Below are 18,014 nucleotides of genomic sequence, written 5' to 3'. Positions count from 1 at the left end.
GTGATTCTTCGGGAGCAACTGGACAATCCTAACCAACTGTTCATACGCGAAGGTCYTGTCAAGYTACCATRCGAAGACAAAGGTCTTGGTGCATTATACAAACAAATTCGGGAACGGGCTTCATTACAACGGTTCTCTACAGATTTATAGTCGACATCGTGATAGGGTAGCTGCGAGAGATTATTCACGTTATTGTCGCGGCCTATGACAAAATATGACAGCTCTTGCTAAGTAATCAGCTCTATGTTTTCAGGTTGCAGACTGTGTTAGGTTAGCAAGTGGAACGTTGTTAGGTAATAACCGTAAGTCAACACATGATATGTAGCGATTATTTAATAAATGACTGAATGAATGGATTTCTTTCGTCCTATAGAATATACCTCATTGAACTTACAACGTCTTATCYCGTCGTCGAGACATCTGATGGGCGGTTCCATCTTTTCGAGGGCTGATGCTGTACGCAAAACCCGCCCAGCCTCGCCGGGTTTCCCATGCYAAGAAGTATAAATACCACAGCACTGTATGCCAAGTTGAACAAAGTTACGTTATTTCTACCGTAYCCAGAGTTCCAAGTAGACCCACCTTCAGAATATAGGAACTTCCCGTAAATAGGCATACTGTTGGAAAGTGAGCAGGGGTACACGACAATTAGGATTAGAAGAGTAGGGTCCAACTCATTCCATAGACTCTTGTCCTTATCAAACTTAGGAAGGCGCGCCTTACTGACGCCCGACAAGAGACCTTGGCCTCCTGCTCACCTCGCTTAGCTACTGAACTAGTAGGTGAGTTCTAGCTTTTACTGTAGTAGAATATTTCAGTTACATGATAATAGGGGATCGGCCGCTGCAGACCGCATGAGATGCAACCTGGCCGCCTAGTATAGGACCAAGGGACCCCATTGTCAAGGAATGTCAAAACAAGCCTTGGGAGTCAAGACTGGGTGAGTTCGAAGAAATTTGATTGAGGGCTCTCGAGCCTCAGCCGAATGAGTGACTATTCAAACTGCATTTCCTCTTCTTCGTAACTCCTTCCACAATGATATCGAATGACTGATAAAGTGTCGGTTCCTTGTTCGTCTTACTGTTTCCATATATCACCCCTCACTGACCAGCTTCCCAAGCGATTAAAGGTTCAGTCCTATGATCATCGAGTCAGAAACCTGACGTTGACAGCGACGACATTGGGAATGCCCATGTCAATCTCGGGAGGTACGACGTCGAGTCACCCCCAACGCCTACGCTTGATGGAAATCGACGCAGGGGTGCCTCTTCGTGGACCAAGCGGTCCAGACTTCGTAGCCGCCATAGGGTTCCCTCTTATATGGTCACTATGGTCCCTGTGCGTAATCCAAAAGTGCCCACCTGGATAGCTTCTCAAGGAAAAAACGGATCCGAGCCTGGGGGACACTACCATCATGGCTAAGAGACCCGGTCCCGCCTTTCAAGGAGAGGTTTATGCAGGCAAGTACCACTCGATCGCGTACCGGGCCCACAGTGCCCGCACAAAAGGTGGTCCCAGGGCAGCCACGGAGGGACCTAGAAGATCAAGTGAGTAACTCGCAGCCGATCTGCATACATGAATGGGGTGAGTGAGTGGACAGAACGTTACCAGTGAAAGCAGGACATGCTGCGTGAGACCCAGATGCGTCATAACCCGGGCGAGAGTGTCATGACCGCCGTCTCTCTCCACAGCACCGAGGATAGCTTCGACAGCCGTAGCAACCATTCCGGGTGTAACCCGAACGGTGCCACCGTTGACGTTGATGCAGGTGTCGAGGCCATGTTCCATACCGACTCGGGCAAGATTCTCGTTGCTGATAAGGTCATGTCGAAGCATAGTCCAGCAGTCTTTGCGGAGTGTCTGTTAGCTGTATCCGCTCACGAACTCGGGTTTCTAAATTCAACAAACTCATAACTAACGTTTGTCAAGGCCCCGCTGCACCCAGATGCTGCACAAGTAGAAAGCGACAGCGGAATCGCCGTAGATGGCGAGGCGGTCATTCTTGGGCATCCTCTGAAGAAGGCCATCCAAAATATAGACGGACTTAGAATCCGCTGCAGCGTTCAGGGCCTCGGCGCAGAGTACCTTAGAATTGAAGCAGTATCCAATAATTGCCTCGCACTGGGAGACCTTTGGACCAAAGCTGGAAGAGAAATCCATGGTTGCTGTGAGGTGTAGACCGGAATAGGAATAGAATATGGGACTCAATTTTAACAAGTAAAGGTTTGAGAACCAACATGAGATGGTGCGGACCTCAGCTATTATAAACCATTCAATCAAGGCTAAGTCCCCCCCTTCGTAGATGTCATCGATGAGGGGCAAGTGGGGCAGGCACTTACGGAGTAATTTAGAGCCGATGGCAGTCAAGCATCAAAAGCAATCTAGCGCGTAATTGTGACTTGAGGCACGGAAGAGGCAATAAATAGTATAGACATATGGAATAGACCGGAGATACGTATACACGTGGGAAGTAAACAGGGGTGCACGACAATTAGGGGTATACAACAGTTAGGAATAGAAGAGTAGTGTCAAGCTTCTGATCAGTTGCTTTGCCTTGCTGTGCTATGAACCCATCTGCGTTTTCGGCCGGGTCTATCGTTTTCCAAAGGCTGAGAACCTARATGTAAGCTTCCCTCGATGTAATAAATCGATGCATCTACTTGAAGTGCATTTTAGCGACGAAAACCTATGGGTGACCTGAATCCGTTGGGTGCAATGGATTCACATCGCCATTTCATTAGCGCCTTTTTTTTATTATGGAAAAGCCATTAGATTCAGAGCTGAATCTGCCGCGCAGCTAGGATAGGTAGGAAATGAAACGCTTGACAGACAAACTTCACTATTCCGTAATAGGAAATGTGACGCTCGATCGAGAGTCCAACCTTCGCTATGTTGGATGACATGCCACGGCTACAATATTAATCAAAATTGAATAAATTTGGCTCGGAATACTAATTCAAGCCTTAGAAAGGGGCCCGTAATTTAATTTAGCCGAGAAATGTGCTGGTGGCTTTTAACCCCAAGTCGAATTTGCCTTCTGGAGAGACGACCAGACTGAAGCGCTAATAACAAGCTCGTCACTTTGCCGAAATTGATCGGTGAGTTTTTTTGCAGTCTTGTATCTTCTCCAGCCATCAGTCACGGCTGAAAAGTATTTGCGCTCCTCTTTCTTGATTTGTTCTGGTGATAAGTCTTCTAAGACCAATTCCATTCTCACTTGCTCCATATCCGATCTCTGTTGCAGATTTCGAATATGCTTCAGAGGAGAAGCAACGCTGGAATTTTTTATTAGATCATATAAAGCAGAAAAGTGTTGGAAATCGCACAGTGAGTCCATGTTGACCCATCTTATGAAATGCCATATCGTCTCCGCTAATGACCAGAGCACAGAGCTGGCGCCGCTTGTTACTCCTATATGATCCATGAAACTTGTCCTAAACGATGCCGTTGCTGAAACTGATGGTTGATCTCTCGGATGGGGCATACCGGGTGTTACAAGAAGCTGGGGGATAGGGACCGTGGACGCAAATGACCAATCAATGATGCAGGTGATGTTGAAGTCTTCATCGACGAATATGTTGTTGATACTAAGATCAGGATGGCTAATTGCAAAACCGCTTCCGAAGCATTCAGTGACTTCAGGATGATTGGTTGTGGCCAAACTTGGTATAATATCTTCGACGGCTTTCCCAGCAGCCAGGTAGTCGAAGCGGTTTTCACCGCTGTCGATCTTCAAGCCAATTGTCACAAAGTCGTTCCAAAGGTCTGTCGCTCGGCGATACGTCTCAGGATTGTCAAATTCGCTCTCAGTTGGTACTGGAGCTCTAAAACAGTGGTGACTCATATCAAGATCCTGAACGTGTACTAGAAATGTGTCGAGCAAAGAGCGATAAAAGATTTCATCATTTGGGAAGGGTCCGCGTTTGATTTGCGAGAGGGAATGGCGGTCTTGAAAATAAAATGCCGGATTTAGTGAATGTTTTGTGACGAAATGTCCGTCTTCTTCAAAAAGCGATCCAATCTGGTCAAACTGCAAGCGGAGTAGCTGGGAAGATATTTTCCCGAGTTCTGCCATGACCTTTTCCTGGGCTTTGAGAGAGATGGTTTCGCGGTTGTTGTTCATCTGCAATTGATGGGGACCATTGAGCCACGACCAGGAAGCTAGAGAAGTGCCCTTGGCTTGGCTCATTAAAATATAAGGGACCCCAACATCGTTTGATGTAGTGCAGCTAATATTCTATCAGAACTATTGGTTCATGGCTCGGGTTACCAAAAACATACCTATAATCATAAACGATTGGCACGGGTATTGTGCTGTGTTGCGAAACGTACTTCATCGTTGCCACCTCACTCGCAATCAGGCCTGGCACCAACTCCTCCGGTAGCCTCGTTCCAAAAGACTCTTTTCGTGGTGTGCGAAAGATCCATTTTACGCCATCATCGAATGAGATAATGAAAACCCAATTGAAGCTGCCACTGAGCGGGGTTTGTGACGAATCGCATGAGCAAGGTCTTTTCCGCAAATCGCGTGCCAGCCGAGCGACAGCTTCGAGATCCAAAGACGGGCGGAAAATACCCGGTGCCATTACGACCAGCAGACGGCAAGCTGCTCTCCGAATGAAATGGTTGAAGGAAAGGTAATCAATCTTAAAAGGTTGGAGATTTAGTGTGGGGAAGCGAACCTCTTGACTTTTTGCCTGAGGCATTACTGCGGAAGCCACGTTTTAGGCAGCCATGCCAATCACATGGTTCCTTATCCAAAGAAACAAATTCCGAAGCCCTTTTCAAATTCTTCTTTCACAATGATCATCACTTGTACCAGTTCGATCAGACATAATTACCAAAGTTCCTTATTGTTGAACATGCCTCGAAAGCGCCGGCAGCAGCCAGGCACTCCTCCAGACCTGCCAGAGATACCCCAAGGTGCCTACAAAAAAGCATATTACCCCCACCCGGATACGGTTTATTACTATTTAGGTCAGATGAAATCAAACTTATAGATACCATATGCGCTAAGGCTTCCTAGGTGAGGGTTTTTGGCGCCGGGGTACGATAAGCAATGAAACTCAGAGCACTAGTCTTCATGTTGTATGCCATCCATCACGGGCGCTTCGAATGCCTGAACTAATGGCTCCAGGTTATTGACGAGGATCTCGGATCATCCTATTCTGTCAGGGTTGAATACATCCGCAAGAGAGCTGACTGGGATCAATGAGGGTATCTACTTATTTGCGCAGAGGCTATTGATAGGCTCGCAATTATGAAAAGTCCAGTAGGCAAACGCAAGCTAGGTCTTCAAGGCCGCCACCATTTTTTTTCTTTTGGCTAACCTAATCCTGTTATATAGTTCTTTGGTCTAAAGACATACAGAATGAAGTTTTGAATTAAAATTCTTGTTGCGCCATGTCATAGTATATTGCGATAGAATGACTCTCAACCGAGTGTTACATTTCCTAGTTAAATCAGCTAAGAAAAATGTCAAACGCATCAAACCATAATCGTAGTAGTTTTGCTATGACCAGTTCTTCCAGTATACCTAATGATTTCATGCCGAAGACAGTACTGGAAACTCGGAGATTGAATGGACATAGAGTTGGGAAGGCCTTCAAGAACAATTGAAGCTAAATGGGACTGTTGAACTTTGGATTAAAGGAGGTGTGCAGGGGGGCAAAGATGATCGTAAACATCGTCTAAATCCCAATGATTTCAGCATGGGTGGCACGGATCAACATGCCTCGAAATGGGCCCGTTTCGCGTTTTCGTAAGCACAACGTCGTTGGTAACGGTGCCCGTTACGAGTTTGAGGACCCTATGTTGAGTTGGGAGCTTGCGTGTAAAACAGCAAGTGGCGCAGCACTCGGGTGATGAGAAGCAAGGCACAGTCTTCGGCGGGAAGCTCTTGAGTTGTTGGTTGTTCGGTGTAAGTAGGGCCGACAGATCCCATCGCTGCCAGGGGAGGTAGTACGCTCCTCGGGGTCGCTAGACGAAACCTGGAAGCCGGCCGAGCTAACATATCCTTCGAGGACCGTATGTCTTCGAACTCGCTTTGCTTCTGGTGTCCCATCGTTTCTGGGAAGGGGACGAGGGTAGTGCTTGACGGCTGCCAACGCAGCCCACATCTCACCGAGAGAAAAGCCATACTCGGAAATCAGGAAGCGAGTGCTATGGTGCATCAAGGCCGGATCAGGCCCTTCTAGAAACTCCTTTATTTCCTGTATTTCTTCAATACGCTGCGTGTGACCCTCATATGCGGGGAGCACATTGTGTGCTGTCGGCAAGATGATGGCCCGACAGGCCAACAGCTGGCGACGGCCCCAGTTGCTGCCAGAGGCTTGGAGGTCGCCGATAGAGAGGGGTCCGCCGGAATGCTTCAGCTCGGCCTTGAGCTGGGTGTCAAATGCACTCGCAGATGTTACGGTTTCAAAGTATCTAGCTGACATCCTGGTCTTCGATGAGGAAATCGTCTAAAATTAGGAAATGTGTCAGCCTAAATTCATGAAAGGACTCCTTAAGTTTATGACGATTTACTTGACTCTCCTCGTCCATTAGGATCAAGGTTTCTCGTCTCCTTGCGGCCTGACTTTGGTATACAGACGGAAACAGGAAGATCTGCCTTACGCTAAGCGCTGTCTCGTGAAACCGGGTTTGCTGGTAAAGCACGCAACTTGTAAATATGTGATGGTTGATGGTTGTCAGACAGCCTACCTTTTACCGTTAAAAATGTACCACTTGTTCCGTATACCCCTCGCCAACTTGACTGGCGTTAGAGGCGGAGTTTGCGACGAACTGGAATCTCTTTCCAAAGAGTCTTTGGTCGCTCTGGTTCGCCAACAGCGAGCATACATCGAGCGAATGGAAGAATTGCCGCCATCATTGACCACGAAGCCAAGCACGACGTCATCATTCAGTGATCCAAGAGAATATTTCAAGATATTTGGGCTCGATCCTAGAAGTTCGGAAGATATCGATGAGGTCCTGACCTCCCTATTATCGCGCTTTAGCATTAAAATGGCACCCCGACAAAAATGGCGGTGACCCTGAGAAAACCAAGAAGTTTAAGAAGCTCCAGACTGCATACGAGATACTTTCAGACTCCGAACAACGCAATCGTTACTTAACTTCTAACTTAACGTCTGGAAGAAGTTGACTTTTTTTTATTATCAGTGATTTGAAAGCAAACTCGGTTATGTGATCAGGCTCAGGCTGTCTAGCCTTGATAATAAAGCATAGTTAGGGACTAATAAAACCCTATCACTTAAGTATCTTACAGACTTAAGTTAGCTGATCCTGGAAAGACTACTTCTGTGATCTTGCTGATAAGTATTTTTATAAGAATTAGATAATAGTATGGTATTTATTGATCTTATTACGTAAATATCGTTTATTTAAGTTCTTAAAGAGCTTCTGTGCTTCTGGCTGGGTAAGGGGAAGGCTCGCCATGTTGACTGGCGACGCAGTGAATATATCTTTGTTATAGGTTTGAGTATGATGGTCTGATGAATAGTTTGTATTTCTGTCGCAGCGACTTGTTAAACTCGAGAAAACCATGCCGGCACCGCTTGGCCGTGTCGATTTTCTCTTATGGATTGGTACGGTTCTTAGAGAGCATAATGATTTCCTATTTTGGCTAGCGTGAGTCAGCTGTCCCATATTGTACGTTATTATTAATATATATGACTAATAAAAGTTGGAATTGCATTCTTAAACCTGTTGATTGTTAAATTCAAATGCTGCATTTGTAAGACTAAAAAACAAAATTATTTTCTTTACCAGCGATTTATTGCAGTAAACATTACGCCCCGGTAGCTCAGGAAGATTGGAATCAGCTCAGCTCACTGTTATGAGTTGATAGTTGAATAGCACGTGACGCAACAACCAATGCTCTTGATTCGCTATCACAACATACGCGGCATGCATGAGAACGCGTCTACAATGCGGGGTGGTGGATGACTTGGAAGCGCGATTTCGAGGTACTTATCTTATGTTCCTGAACTCAACACATCCTCACGTTCACTAGAATAGTTCCCGGTTAACAACTTTCATCTCTGTTATTCTTCAAGCTCCCCTCCACCCCAACAGGATGTCGAATTTTCCCAACAAACGAAGGAAAGTTAATCAGACCCCAGATCTTGAAAGTTGTTGTGACCGGTGCCGCACACTATCAAGGTCGGCTATGATTCAGAAGCTTGCCAATAGGAAATACCACTGTGTTGCAGAAGTACCCGAATCTCAGCAAGAGCTTGCATCGTCTTCTTGTTGTATCTGCCAATCACTTGCAATACTCAAGTCGGATGACTCGCAAACCTTTCTACACGCTCTATCAGCTGGCTGGCTTTTCAAAGGGTTGACGGCGACTCGACTGTCGAAGCTCAAACTTACGGATACAGTTCTATTACGTCTCGACTCGAGGAAAGAAAAGAAAGAGACGAAAATAGATAAAGTCATGGGCAGTCTCATAGCTGTTGAACCAACCAAGCCAACCTCAGACCCGTTTTCCAGCTTTTTGCCTTCTCAACCCTGGCCTAGAACTATTAAGTATGAACAAATCAAGTCTTGGATCACCTACTGCAATGCAAACCACGATGACACTTGCACATCAAAGGAGATGACTCAGCTTCAGCCTTTCAAAGTCATAGACTGCATTTCTTACCAGTCTGGAGAGCCTATCAAGCCTGTATCACTTCCTATGAATCAGGAATATGCAGCTCTCTCATACGTCTGGGGAGAATATGACAAAAAGCAGTCAGGTGTAAGCGAATCAAAGGCTCCAGTCATCAATGATAGTATTGAAGTGACAAAGAGATTGGGTTTTAAGTATCTATGGGTCGATCGACATGTGCGTTGAATAGCCAGTTATTTACTATTTGCCGCCTACTGATGATTCATAGTGCATCGACCAAAAGCAATCAGAAAATTCGAAGAAGAAAGAATTTGAGATGATGGACAAGATCTATTCCCAAGCCTCTTTCACCATCATTGCTGCAGCCGGGAAGGACTCTGCGGATGGCTTAGCTGGGGTGACTGCACCGCGCGATCAACAAAAAACACCGCTGCAAATAGATAACATGCAATTTCGCTGCCTTGGCAAACCACCCAGGGAAAAAATTCAGTCCACTAAATGGGCCGAAAGGGGTTGGACATACCAGGAAGGATTCTTATCCCGGAGGAGGATCTTCTTCACCAACGAGCAAGTCATTTTTCAGTGCAACAACATGACTTGCCTGGAGTCTCTGAGTATCTCTATGGAGGCGTTGCATATCAAATCGGGCAGAGTACTTGAAGACATTCAACCGTTAAAGATAAAACCGCCAGATACAAGCCGTAAAACCATAGGAGATCACATCATGGGATACAGTGCCAAGCAACTTACGAAGAAAGAAGATTCCCTAGATGCCTTTTTGGGTATCCTCAGCTACTACGAGGCGAAATACTCCTGGGGTCAATTTCTGGGAAATCCGATACATGATGAGGAGCCTCACATGATAAATGCATGGTATCATCTGAAGCCCGCAACTCGGGTCAGGAAGTTTCCAAGCTGGTCATGGACAGGCTGGCGGGGGAGATTGAAATTAACGAGCCGCGACAACCCAGAGTACAAACTTGAATTAGCAACCTTGACTGGAGAGATCGTAGATATCGATGTGTACAAAAGGCGAAGGCTTTTTGAGCGGCCTAGGTTGAAACCGTTCATTCAGTTAACAGGGATGGTGATAGATGTGTCATTCGACTTCATCGACTGGGACAATCACAAGGAAGATTGGACGCAGGGCCTTCAGAATGGAATCTGGGCCGCCCTTCGGTTCACCGACAACATTACCGCATATTCTCTTTTCTATCCTGACCATGAATCCCTTGCTGCGAAAAAGAATTTCTCTCTTCCAGCCATGATACTAGAGAGTGGTACGAGTTCAAAAGAAAAGAACACAATCATTCTCGTTCTTCAAGAGGGCAACGGATACTATGAGCGGGCTGGGTTGATCCGGATGGCTAATGTCGCGAGTGCAGAAGCAAAAGATTCAAGTCGGGAAAATGACGTGCAACCAACTGTGTACAAAGATGCTTCGGGATGCTGGTCGAGGCATGCGCCAACATGTGAAAGGAAAAAGTGGGTTTGGCTACAGGCAGCCGAGGATAGAACCTTTCAAGTATTGTAACTTTTATTTATAGGAAATGGAACGCCATAGCAGTGGGCGCGACTAGGATGATACAGTAACTCCAGAAGGCATATTCGACTTGGGGTTCAAGGCTGTTAACACATTTTTGGACCGAAAGAAATTGAAACCTCTCTCTTGGGGCTCGAATGAGTACTCCAGGCCAAGTCTTATTCAATTTAAATTGATATTGTTGTCGTGACTTATCATGTAATATTGGGCTCTTGATCAAGCGTTACATTTCCTATTATGGAATAGCGCAGCTCATCAGTCAGCTTAGTCACGCATGGGATCAGACAGGGCACTCATACCCGCACAACCGGTTGTGCGACTAGTATCACGTGTTTTTCGCACAACCGGTTGTGCGGATAAGGCTGAATAGCTGACTTTGGATTAAATGCACAACTGCTGATCAACAACAACACCATTTTCAACTGAAATAGCTATTCAATGGTGTTTTTCGTCTTCATGAAAGTTCATCACTTCATATTTAATATCATTGATCCGCTGCTTGGCCTCAATCTACCGCAAATAACACAGAAGTAACGTAACCTTCCAACTCACAAGATCACACAAGAACAGTCATCTGTTCATGATATCAAGCATAAGAAGAGAGCCTCGTCACATCAGAGAGATCACTGATACTGAAATACAGAAGCCCTCTCTGCTGTGACTGCAATATGATCAACTCAACAGCATATAACCTCTTCTTCTCGACTGAGATTAACGAAGGGAGGTGCTATATACAGGATATCTGTTGTTATTCCTTCAGTTATCCTATGGAAGTAGGTCCTCTGTCACTCCTGATCTGTACAGCAAGCGTTCAACATAGCTGTGAGTCAATCAGTAGATAGTCATATAAATTGAGAACTGAATTCCTCTTCTTGTCTCCTCAATACAACGTCTTCCTTCAAGATATCAAGCAATCCAATAAATCTTCTAGCTTACAACGTCTCTACCTCTTCAACGATGGCTCCCAACAACAAGAATAACAATACCGGCTTCCAGATCTTTGAGGATAGTACTGCAACCCCTTCTGCCCCGGTTCCTTCGAACCAAAACAACCAGTTTGTCCTGCAGCCTGCTATTGCTGCAAATAACCTTCCTGACCACTTGGGGACTGGGCAAATAGTGCGTGAGGCAGCAGGCTTCTTTCAGCCTATCCCCCAACTTGTTCTTCATGGCCAAGAGAATCTGGGAGTGCAACAGCCGGTGAACAACGTGTTCAACACCAATGGTTGGATAGCCCAGAACGCCCCCCCGGGGGCCAACACAAATGTAGGTCTCCTGACGCCGGCACAGCTACATACGGCATACAACACCAGCTTCGTGCCTGCTGGGGCTCCAGCAACTGTGGCGAAATGGAACCAGGGATACAGTGTTGAGGGAAACTGGCATGCCGGCCAGCTTCACAATGCTGTCAACCAACGGTTGGCTCGACCGGTCCCTGATGCTGTGCCTTTCTGGACAGCTCAAACGCTGCAACGGCAGGACGCAGCATATCGAGCAGGGCCTCCAATCCCTGCTACAATGTGGCCTACGCCTGCAGTTGGAATGACTATGCATGCACCGACTATACAGGTGGCCCAGCAGAATGGCATGCATATCAATTCGGTCACTCCACAGGGGCATATTGTGTGGACTTGGACGGGCAGACAGTAGGGGGAATTGAGGATGTTTGGGGTTACTTTCTTGTGTGTATTTAGTGGGATATATGCTAGTTCAAATCTCTTACTGAATTGATGTTAGTTGCTGTGTTGAGGCTATGATCTGCTTGAAGAGAAATATGTGATTCCCTCACTTCATAGGATGCAATTCTCCACATCCGACCCTATACCATTTTGTTACTCCCCCACAACTTTGGCGCTTAATGGATTGAGGCATTAAAACATATACCAATCAATGCAGCTTTCTTTTCTCGATTTAATGATATATATATTATTATGGTCAGATGCTGGTGGCTGATTGTAAGTATAGGCATTCCGACCGAGATAATTGATTTGCAAGCATTGACGATTTCGCACCCTCCAACTGCACTGACTCCCCATCATCATAACTAGCACAAAACGAAAAGTCTGCTCCTTTTACGTAGAGATGCAATTGACTGACAATAGATATATCATTAAATTCACCGAAATTCGCTCTATCTATCCATAACTCTCAATTGACTGATACCCCTTTTCCTCTCATTTGGCATCAGCCTGACTGACCATTTGGTGATCTCATCGGGAGAATCACATCGCCGCCCCGATGCATCCGTGATAACATGCAACTTGCAGGTCCCTGCCTTTGTACGTAGTTGGGGCCTTCTGCATCAAGAAGCCCTTGTTCCTGGTCATCAGCATCATGATTGCCTCTATCATCGGCGTCAATCCAGCTGTGCATCTCCTCCAATGTCCAATCTCTCAGCTTATTGCAGTTATGAAGCTTGACGAAGGGTCCCATCTGCCCTTCCTCCCGGCACCACCGATAATTGACTGCAGGATACCGCGAGGGCAGTCCAACAGCTTCTCTGTAGGCACGATCGGTAAGAGAGGCACCGGGGGGCTGCTGGTTGAACCACGCCTTGCGAGATTCCTGATACTYTGCATATACCGTATGTACGACTTCTTGGAGATAGTAGAGGGCCTGAGACGGTTGTGCCTGTGGTGTTGTGCTTGCAGCTGCAGCAGGAGATACGGACCTGCTTGCTACATATATGGCCTCCCCTGTAGCTGTATCATGTTCTTTTTCCATGGCCTCAAGCTCTGCTGCCATTTCAGTATACTTCTCAGGGCACGCCCTTGACCTTCTGTTGTGGCCTTGCTTGTGACATCGAGAGCAGGTCTGTAGCTTCCTGGGCACTGAAGGAAGTAGTGCCCTTTCGACTGCTTCGAATGCACATGTATCTCGCCGTGTACTCGATGTCGGCTGTGACTTTGAAGCTGCACGGCGTTCATCGACTTTGCGAGGCTCGAATACAAGCGGCGGCATCCCAGATCGCTGGAGATGCCAATGAGGATGGAAATGGCTCGTCAACAAGGGCACGTTTCCTTGTATCAGTGGCACAAGAGTGTGAGCACAAGGCATGCCTGTAGTCTTCATGAAGCTTCCGGTGCACTCAGGGAGACTCTCTCCTATCTTTTCYCGCTGTTCATCGACCATGATCAATGCCTTATGTGATATCCAACCGCGGACTTGGCTGTAMAAAGCTCCTGATAATATGTAGACTCGCCAAGTAGGTCTTGTTGCTTGGTCATGAGCCTGTGCAGATTTCAGGGAAGCTAGCTGGTTTACGATCACCAGCTTGATGATTTGGAAAGCCTCGAAGAGGTCAGCCTTGGAGCTCTTCATATGGGTTTTCAGCAGGGAATGTATACCTTCTACTCGGGACGTAACGAATTGGTTCAGATGTAGATACTCATTTACAAACGCCTTAACAAACTTCCCTTTATGGGGGTTCAGCCAGGTTGTGAGAAGGTAGTCTACCTCCCTCGGCTGTGAACGAGTGTACTGAAGCAGGAAAGCCTTTAGTCTCTCATCATAGATGGCCGGAGACTTTGAGGCTATAAGCTTCTGCCAACTGTCGTTGAACTCGTTCCACGCCTCTTGTCCCTTTTCATCGTTCTTATCCTTCATGAAGCCACTCATACAGAAGGCAAGGACTGCTCTGTTGAWATGCCAAAGGCAGAGTATAACCTTTGCTGCCGGAAAGCAGAGAAGGGATACAATGGCATTCATACAAGCAAGACATCTATCAGTCAGTACAACTGAAGGATGAGGAATATCGTTGGCATCATACAAATATCGCAACGCCCCAAGAGCCCAGGCGAAGTCCTCCTCTTCCTCGCCWCTGAGATATGCAAATGCAATACAGAAGGTGCTTCCTGTGGCATCAACACCAACCATATCGAAGAGAGGCATCCTGTACTTGTTGGTCTTGTAGGTACAGTCAACTATGAGTACTTCAGGGTATGATCTAGCGAATTCGACTGACCCTGSATGAGCAAACATAACTGACTGCAGTCGAGAGTCTTCTCCAATAAGGTAACGACTCCAGAAGCCCTGTGATTYGAGATGTTGAAGCAGGGCAACCATGTGGCTCTGTCCATTGGCAASGTCTTGCTTTGCTCGAGTGATACAGTTCGCGAGATCCGAGTCAATGAACATTGCATCTGTATTCTGCAGTAGGTAGGTCTTAGTTTGGCGTTGCTCAACGCCAGCAAGGGTGAGCTTCTTGACCATGAGGACATCTTCATCAGCAAGCTTTCGGTGAGTTGTATGTGCAATGCCATCTCCAACAGTAGGCTCATGATTGTGCTCATGATGGCGAGGATCAGGGCGATGTCGAAGACTCCATTTACTCCCACARAGGCTCTCTTTTCCTATTACAGAGAGCTCGCACATTGTGCGTTGAGTAGTACGCTTCCTCTTCCTCTTAGAATCAGGAATTGGTACATATATCCCTCCGCCGCGGTCACAGCTGAAGTGTATGAGCAGTCTTCCATTTGCCGTACGATTCGTACGCCTCGTTACGAAGGCATATCCTCGAGCCTTTGCCCACTTGTCGATATCTGCAAGGAGGGCTTCTCGTGATGGATATGTTGCCTCTGGGGGAAGAACATCATCAGGCCACTGTTTTGCCAATTGAGTGGTAATAGCAGGGACTGGAGACTTAATATTGCTCAAGTGAGTAGACATTATATAGAGGAAGTTAAATTATGAAGTAGGAAGCCAGTAATTACTTTATTGGTGATGTAACTATAACAGGAAGATGAATTGACTGATGGTCTCCCGGTGGTGCGGATTTGACCGAAGAAGCTTACGTGGCCTTATCCGCACAACCGGTTGTGCGAAAAACACGTGATACTAGTCGCACAACCGGTTGTGCGGGTATGAGTGCCCGATAAGACAGATTTATGTGCTAATCTCTGTGCGCCGGAAGAGACTCGTCAATTATTTGAGGGATGATAATGGGAGTAATGGATATGGGACTGGCAGCAACCAAAGTGATGATGAGGATATGCGCGGCTGTCCTTAATATCAGACAAAAGCCGAGGTGCATCTTAGAAGCTGGCAAGCAGTAATACTGGCCAAACCTACACGACATGAGATAACTGACGATGGCCACGTGAGCATATGTTGCTTTCGTTTTCGTCACAATTTTCGTTATATCTTGTCCTCTATCCTTTGAAATATCCTTAAGATCTATTTGAACTGATGTATTGAGGCGGAGTGTGAGGCTGAACAGGTGTATCGGTAAGTCGTTGTCGTTTTGGAGATGGACTGCTAGGAGCAAGTGTCCCATCCATATCGATATCATCAGGCAGTATAGGCGAACCGGGCCGTTTCCGAGAGCGTCCTCGTGTAGATTCCTGATCCGTGTCGTCCTCGAGTTCGTCATCAGCTGAATCGTCGACATGGGAAAATGCATCGCCTTGTGGGCTGTTTTATGACTGATCGCGCCTTTGTCGTTTTGTCGGGCTGGTGCTTCTGCTTGTCCCGCGAGCAGCAAGATTGATGAGCTCCTTATACTCGTCCACCGACATCTCGCGCACTTTCGATGAGCCTGAATGGTCGAGGATAACTAGCTTGCGCCGTATACGCTGCCTAAGGAACGCACTCTTGGCAAAAATAGCAAGAGCGAAGCGACAGAATAAGAAACATCGTGAACCCCCTCGCAGGGGTTGCAGTTGCAGATTGTGATACTCCTGCTTTAGCTCAGTAGTAGAGGCATGACTGCTCGCAGTTGCGTCCGCTTTACGTCCGCCTAGACGACCTGATGTATATTTACTACGAACTTTATGGGGGATGTGATATAGTAGAGGAAATTTGGAGAGATCCAAAGACAAGTCGGGGTTGTGTCAGTTATATTCTGGATTTATTCCTTGGGTCTCTCGAAGTTCTCATGCTAGGGTTTGCCAGTGTGAAAGATGCGCAAGAAGATGAATTTGGAAGACAACCGAGAGACTCAAAATTGAGGAACTAGAAGAACATTTGCTAGTCTCCATGGTCTTATCAAAGACGTTCCCAGCTCTCAAAGCTATTTTTCTTGAATCATCAGAAGACATGTATCAGTTTACTGAGCTGGTCAGAGTTGGCCAAAGAGAAGGAGTGAATATCCATGTTCAGACCAAAACCCAAGTACCACAGCATCAGATAAGGTTACCCCAACCCCCCAAGCTCTCAGTCACCGATGTCAGGAAGATGTTGATCACCCGGAGTTTGACCCGTTCGACGGCTGTTACTTGAGAACCCCACAATTGACCTAGACTGATGAACAGGCCGATGGTCTGCGCTGAGACTAAGATGGCTTGGACACCCAATCTCGATGGAGAGAGGACTAGTAGAGGCTAGCTAGGTACTAGCGGAGTCTATACGCTCATTTGTTCAGCAAGCCATTGGCTATGTTAGTCAATTGTTCAGTTGAGCGTGATGCCACTGGTTTTCGGTGTCGGTATGCCAATCGAGAAAAGACAATAGGATCTAGGCATTGCAGTGCCCAGCTAATACGAGGCATTATTGTTATTCAATTGAGCCATATCTAACAATACTTTGGCGTTTGTCATTGGAATTAATATTTATGTCATCTGATATTAATTGGTTTCAGAGCGACGGAAGCTAGGTTTCAGCTGACAGCTTCTCTGATCTTCTTTGATAATAGCAAGTGTAGTTGAGATGCGGTTGAATGGCTTGTTTTGGATCGTTGTACCCTTAAAATGTTATCAAGGCGGGATAGAAATAGGGAACCGATTCTGAGTTTCGAGAATGGTAAATGCTAAGAGTACTGATCAGAGTTGCATAACGGATATGGTTCAGAGTGAGTAGTGGAGTTCTTCATGGGATTGGCCACAATAGCAATCCACGGGCAGGGTTGTAACGGAACGTACCGTGCAATGATTGAGTCTTGAGTAAAACCTCCGAAAAAGGGAAAGAAAGTAGAAAGACATGCGCAATACGGATCTAAGATATCTGAAAGCAATAAAAAGGATTAAATTGCATTTCATTTACTGCATATGAAATTTGTCAAAGGTGGATTTATCGCGGAGTTGTAAACTTTCAAACGGCCATTTAAATGCTAGTAACATCCAGGCGTCGCGCGTCCTATATAAAGGGGCCGAGATTGTGCAAGGCGTCAAGGCGTCAAGGCGTCACTATATTCATCAAAACAACCCTACGCCAGAGATCACATGGACTGACCTTGGCAGTTGACAACTGATTGTAGCTCCATTAATTACCTGGGATCTATATCAATATTACGAGTAGCCGTAAATCACATCAGCTATAAATTGTGTACAGTCTGACGAAACAAGATATCTTCCCATTAGCTAAAATAGCCATAGAGACTCAAGGCCACGGCAAACCAGGATCTTAGTCCATCGCACAGCTGTGTCTGCTCTTCAAGTGACTCCATATTGCTTCATCGGAATCGAAACTGCGATGATCTTTCAGCTCGGTGCGGCAATCAAAGCAGTACCAGTAATGCCCATGTGCATCCATTTGTCCGAGGCGCCCAGGACGCCTGATAAAGCCGACATGTTTCGCCCTGAGATGTTCAATCGCTTGCCCTACATCAGCAATTTCTTTGCCATGCTCGTAGCATGTTAATACAGGCCGCTTGCTGGACATCGTTAGTATCATGACTCTATAGTTATGCTCTCATATGCAGTGCATACTTTCTCATAGCAAAGGAACCTTTSTTTATGTAGCCTGCCGTAGTCAACAATTTGGTCAGGTGCGATGGCTAGATTTCAATGTAAGCTTAGGGACCCGAGTAGCAATGTTGAGGGCAGGACTCTGGAAAAACATTAATGATATTTGTGAATGGGACTTTGGCATCTGAAATACTGCACGTCATAGAACCATAGCTCAAACTATAAATTG

The 18,014-nt window shown here is 46.3% G+C and overlaps 9 protein-coding genes across 9 annotated transcripts; 3 read left to right on the top strand and 6 right to left on the bottom strand.

The window, feature by feature from the left end:
• Window positions 1-1,452: 1,452 nt before the first annotated feature.
• On the bottom strand, window positions 1,453-2,160 carry FMAN_14317 (uncharacterized protein; the record flags this gene model as incomplete). Its single annotated transcript, XM_041826193.1, has 2 exons — window positions 1,453-1,847; window positions 1,920-2,160. 2 exons carry the CDS (start codon window positions 2,158-2,160, stop codon window positions 1,453-1,455), a joined length of 636 nt encoding a protein of 211 aa, XP_041691538.1.
• An 853-nt stretch (window positions 2,161-3,013) lies between these two features.
• On the bottom strand, window positions 3,014-4,586 carry FMAN_14318 (uncharacterized protein; the record flags this gene model as incomplete). The annotated part of the gene is made up of 2 exons (XM_041826192.1): window positions 3,014-4,229; window positions 4,282-4,586. The coding sequence occupies 2 exons, from the start codon at window positions 4,584-4,586 to the stop codon at window positions 3,014-3,016; spliced, it is 1,521 nt and encodes a 506-aa protein (XP_041691537.1).
• A 276-nt stretch (window positions 4,587-4,862) lies between these two features.
• Window positions 4,863-5,215, top strand: FMAN_14319 (uncharacterized protein; the record flags this gene model as incomplete). Its single annotated transcript, XM_041826191.1, has 3 exons — window positions 4,863-4,977; window positions 5,027-5,088; window positions 5,138-5,215. The coding sequence occupies 3 exons, from the start codon at window positions 4,863-4,865 to the stop codon at window positions 5,213-5,215; spliced, it is 255 nt and encodes an 84-aa protein (XP_041691536.1).
• Window positions 5,216-5,792: 577 nt separating this feature from the next.
• FMAN_14320 (uncharacterized protein) lies at window positions 5,793-6,440 on the bottom strand (the record flags this gene model as incomplete). The annotated part of the gene is made up of 1 exon (XM_041826190.1): window positions 5,793-6,440. The coding sequence occupies one exon, from the start codon at window positions 6,438-6,440 to the stop codon at window positions 5,793-5,795; it is 648 nt and encodes a 215-aa protein (XP_041691535.1).
• Window positions 6,441-8,173: 1,733 nt separating this feature from the next.
• On the top strand, window positions 8,174-10,154 carry FMAN_14321 (uncharacterized protein; the record flags this gene model as incomplete). The annotated part of the gene is made up of 2 exons (XM_041826188.1): window positions 8,174-8,836; window positions 8,889-10,154. The coding sequence occupies 2 exons, from the start codon at window positions 8,174-8,176 to the stop codon at window positions 10,152-10,154; spliced, it is 1,929 nt and encodes a 642-aa protein (XP_041691534.1).
• A 966-nt stretch (window positions 10,155-11,120) lies between these two features.
• On the top strand, window positions 11,121-11,813 carry FMAN_14322 (uncharacterized protein; the record flags this gene model as incomplete). Its single annotated transcript, XM_041826187.1, has 1 exon — window positions 11,121-11,813. One exon carries the CDS (start codon window positions 11,121-11,123, stop codon window positions 11,811-11,813), a length of 693 nt encoding a protein of 230 aa, XP_041691533.1.
• A 534-nt stretch (window positions 11,814-12,347) lies between these two features.
• Window positions 12,348-13,295, bottom strand: FMAN_16281 (uncharacterized protein; the record flags this gene model as incomplete). Its single annotated transcript, XM_041826186.1, has 1 exon — window positions 12,348-13,295. One exon carries the CDS (start codon window positions 13,293-13,295, stop codon window positions 12,348-12,350), a length of 948 nt encoding a protein of 315 aa, XP_041691532.1.
• Window positions 13,296-13,386: 91 nt separating this feature from the next.
• On the bottom strand, window positions 13,387-14,831 carry FMAN_14323 (uncharacterized protein; the record flags this gene model as incomplete). Its single annotated transcript, XM_041826185.1, has 2 exons — window positions 13,387-13,454; window positions 13,511-14,831. The coding sequence occupies 2 exons, from the start codon at window positions 14,829-14,831 to the stop codon at window positions 13,387-13,389; spliced, it is 1,389 nt and encodes a 462-aa protein (XP_041691531.1).
• A 2,670-nt stretch (window positions 14,832-17,501) lies between these two features.
• Window positions 17,502-17,814, bottom strand: FMAN_14324 (uncharacterized protein; the record flags this gene model as incomplete). The annotated part of the gene is made up of 2 exons (XM_041826184.1): window positions 17,502-17,751; window positions 17,807-17,814. The coding sequence occupies 2 exons, from the start codon at window positions 17,812-17,814 to the stop codon at window positions 17,502-17,504; spliced, it is 258 nt and encodes an 85-aa protein (XP_041691530.1).
• Window positions 17,815-18,014: the final 200 nt, after the last annotated feature.

This window comes from Fusarium mangiferae, assembly GCF_900044065.1.
Source record: "Fusarium mangiferae strain MRC7560 genome assembly, contig: FMAN_scaffold035, whole genome shotgun sequence".
Taxonomy (NCBI): domain Eukaryota; kingdom Fungi; phylum Ascomycota; class Sordariomycetes; order Hypocreales; family Nectriaceae; genus Fusarium; species Fusarium mangiferae.
Note: the sequence above shows the minus strand (reverse complement) of the source record. Positions and strands in the feature narration are given on the sequence as shown.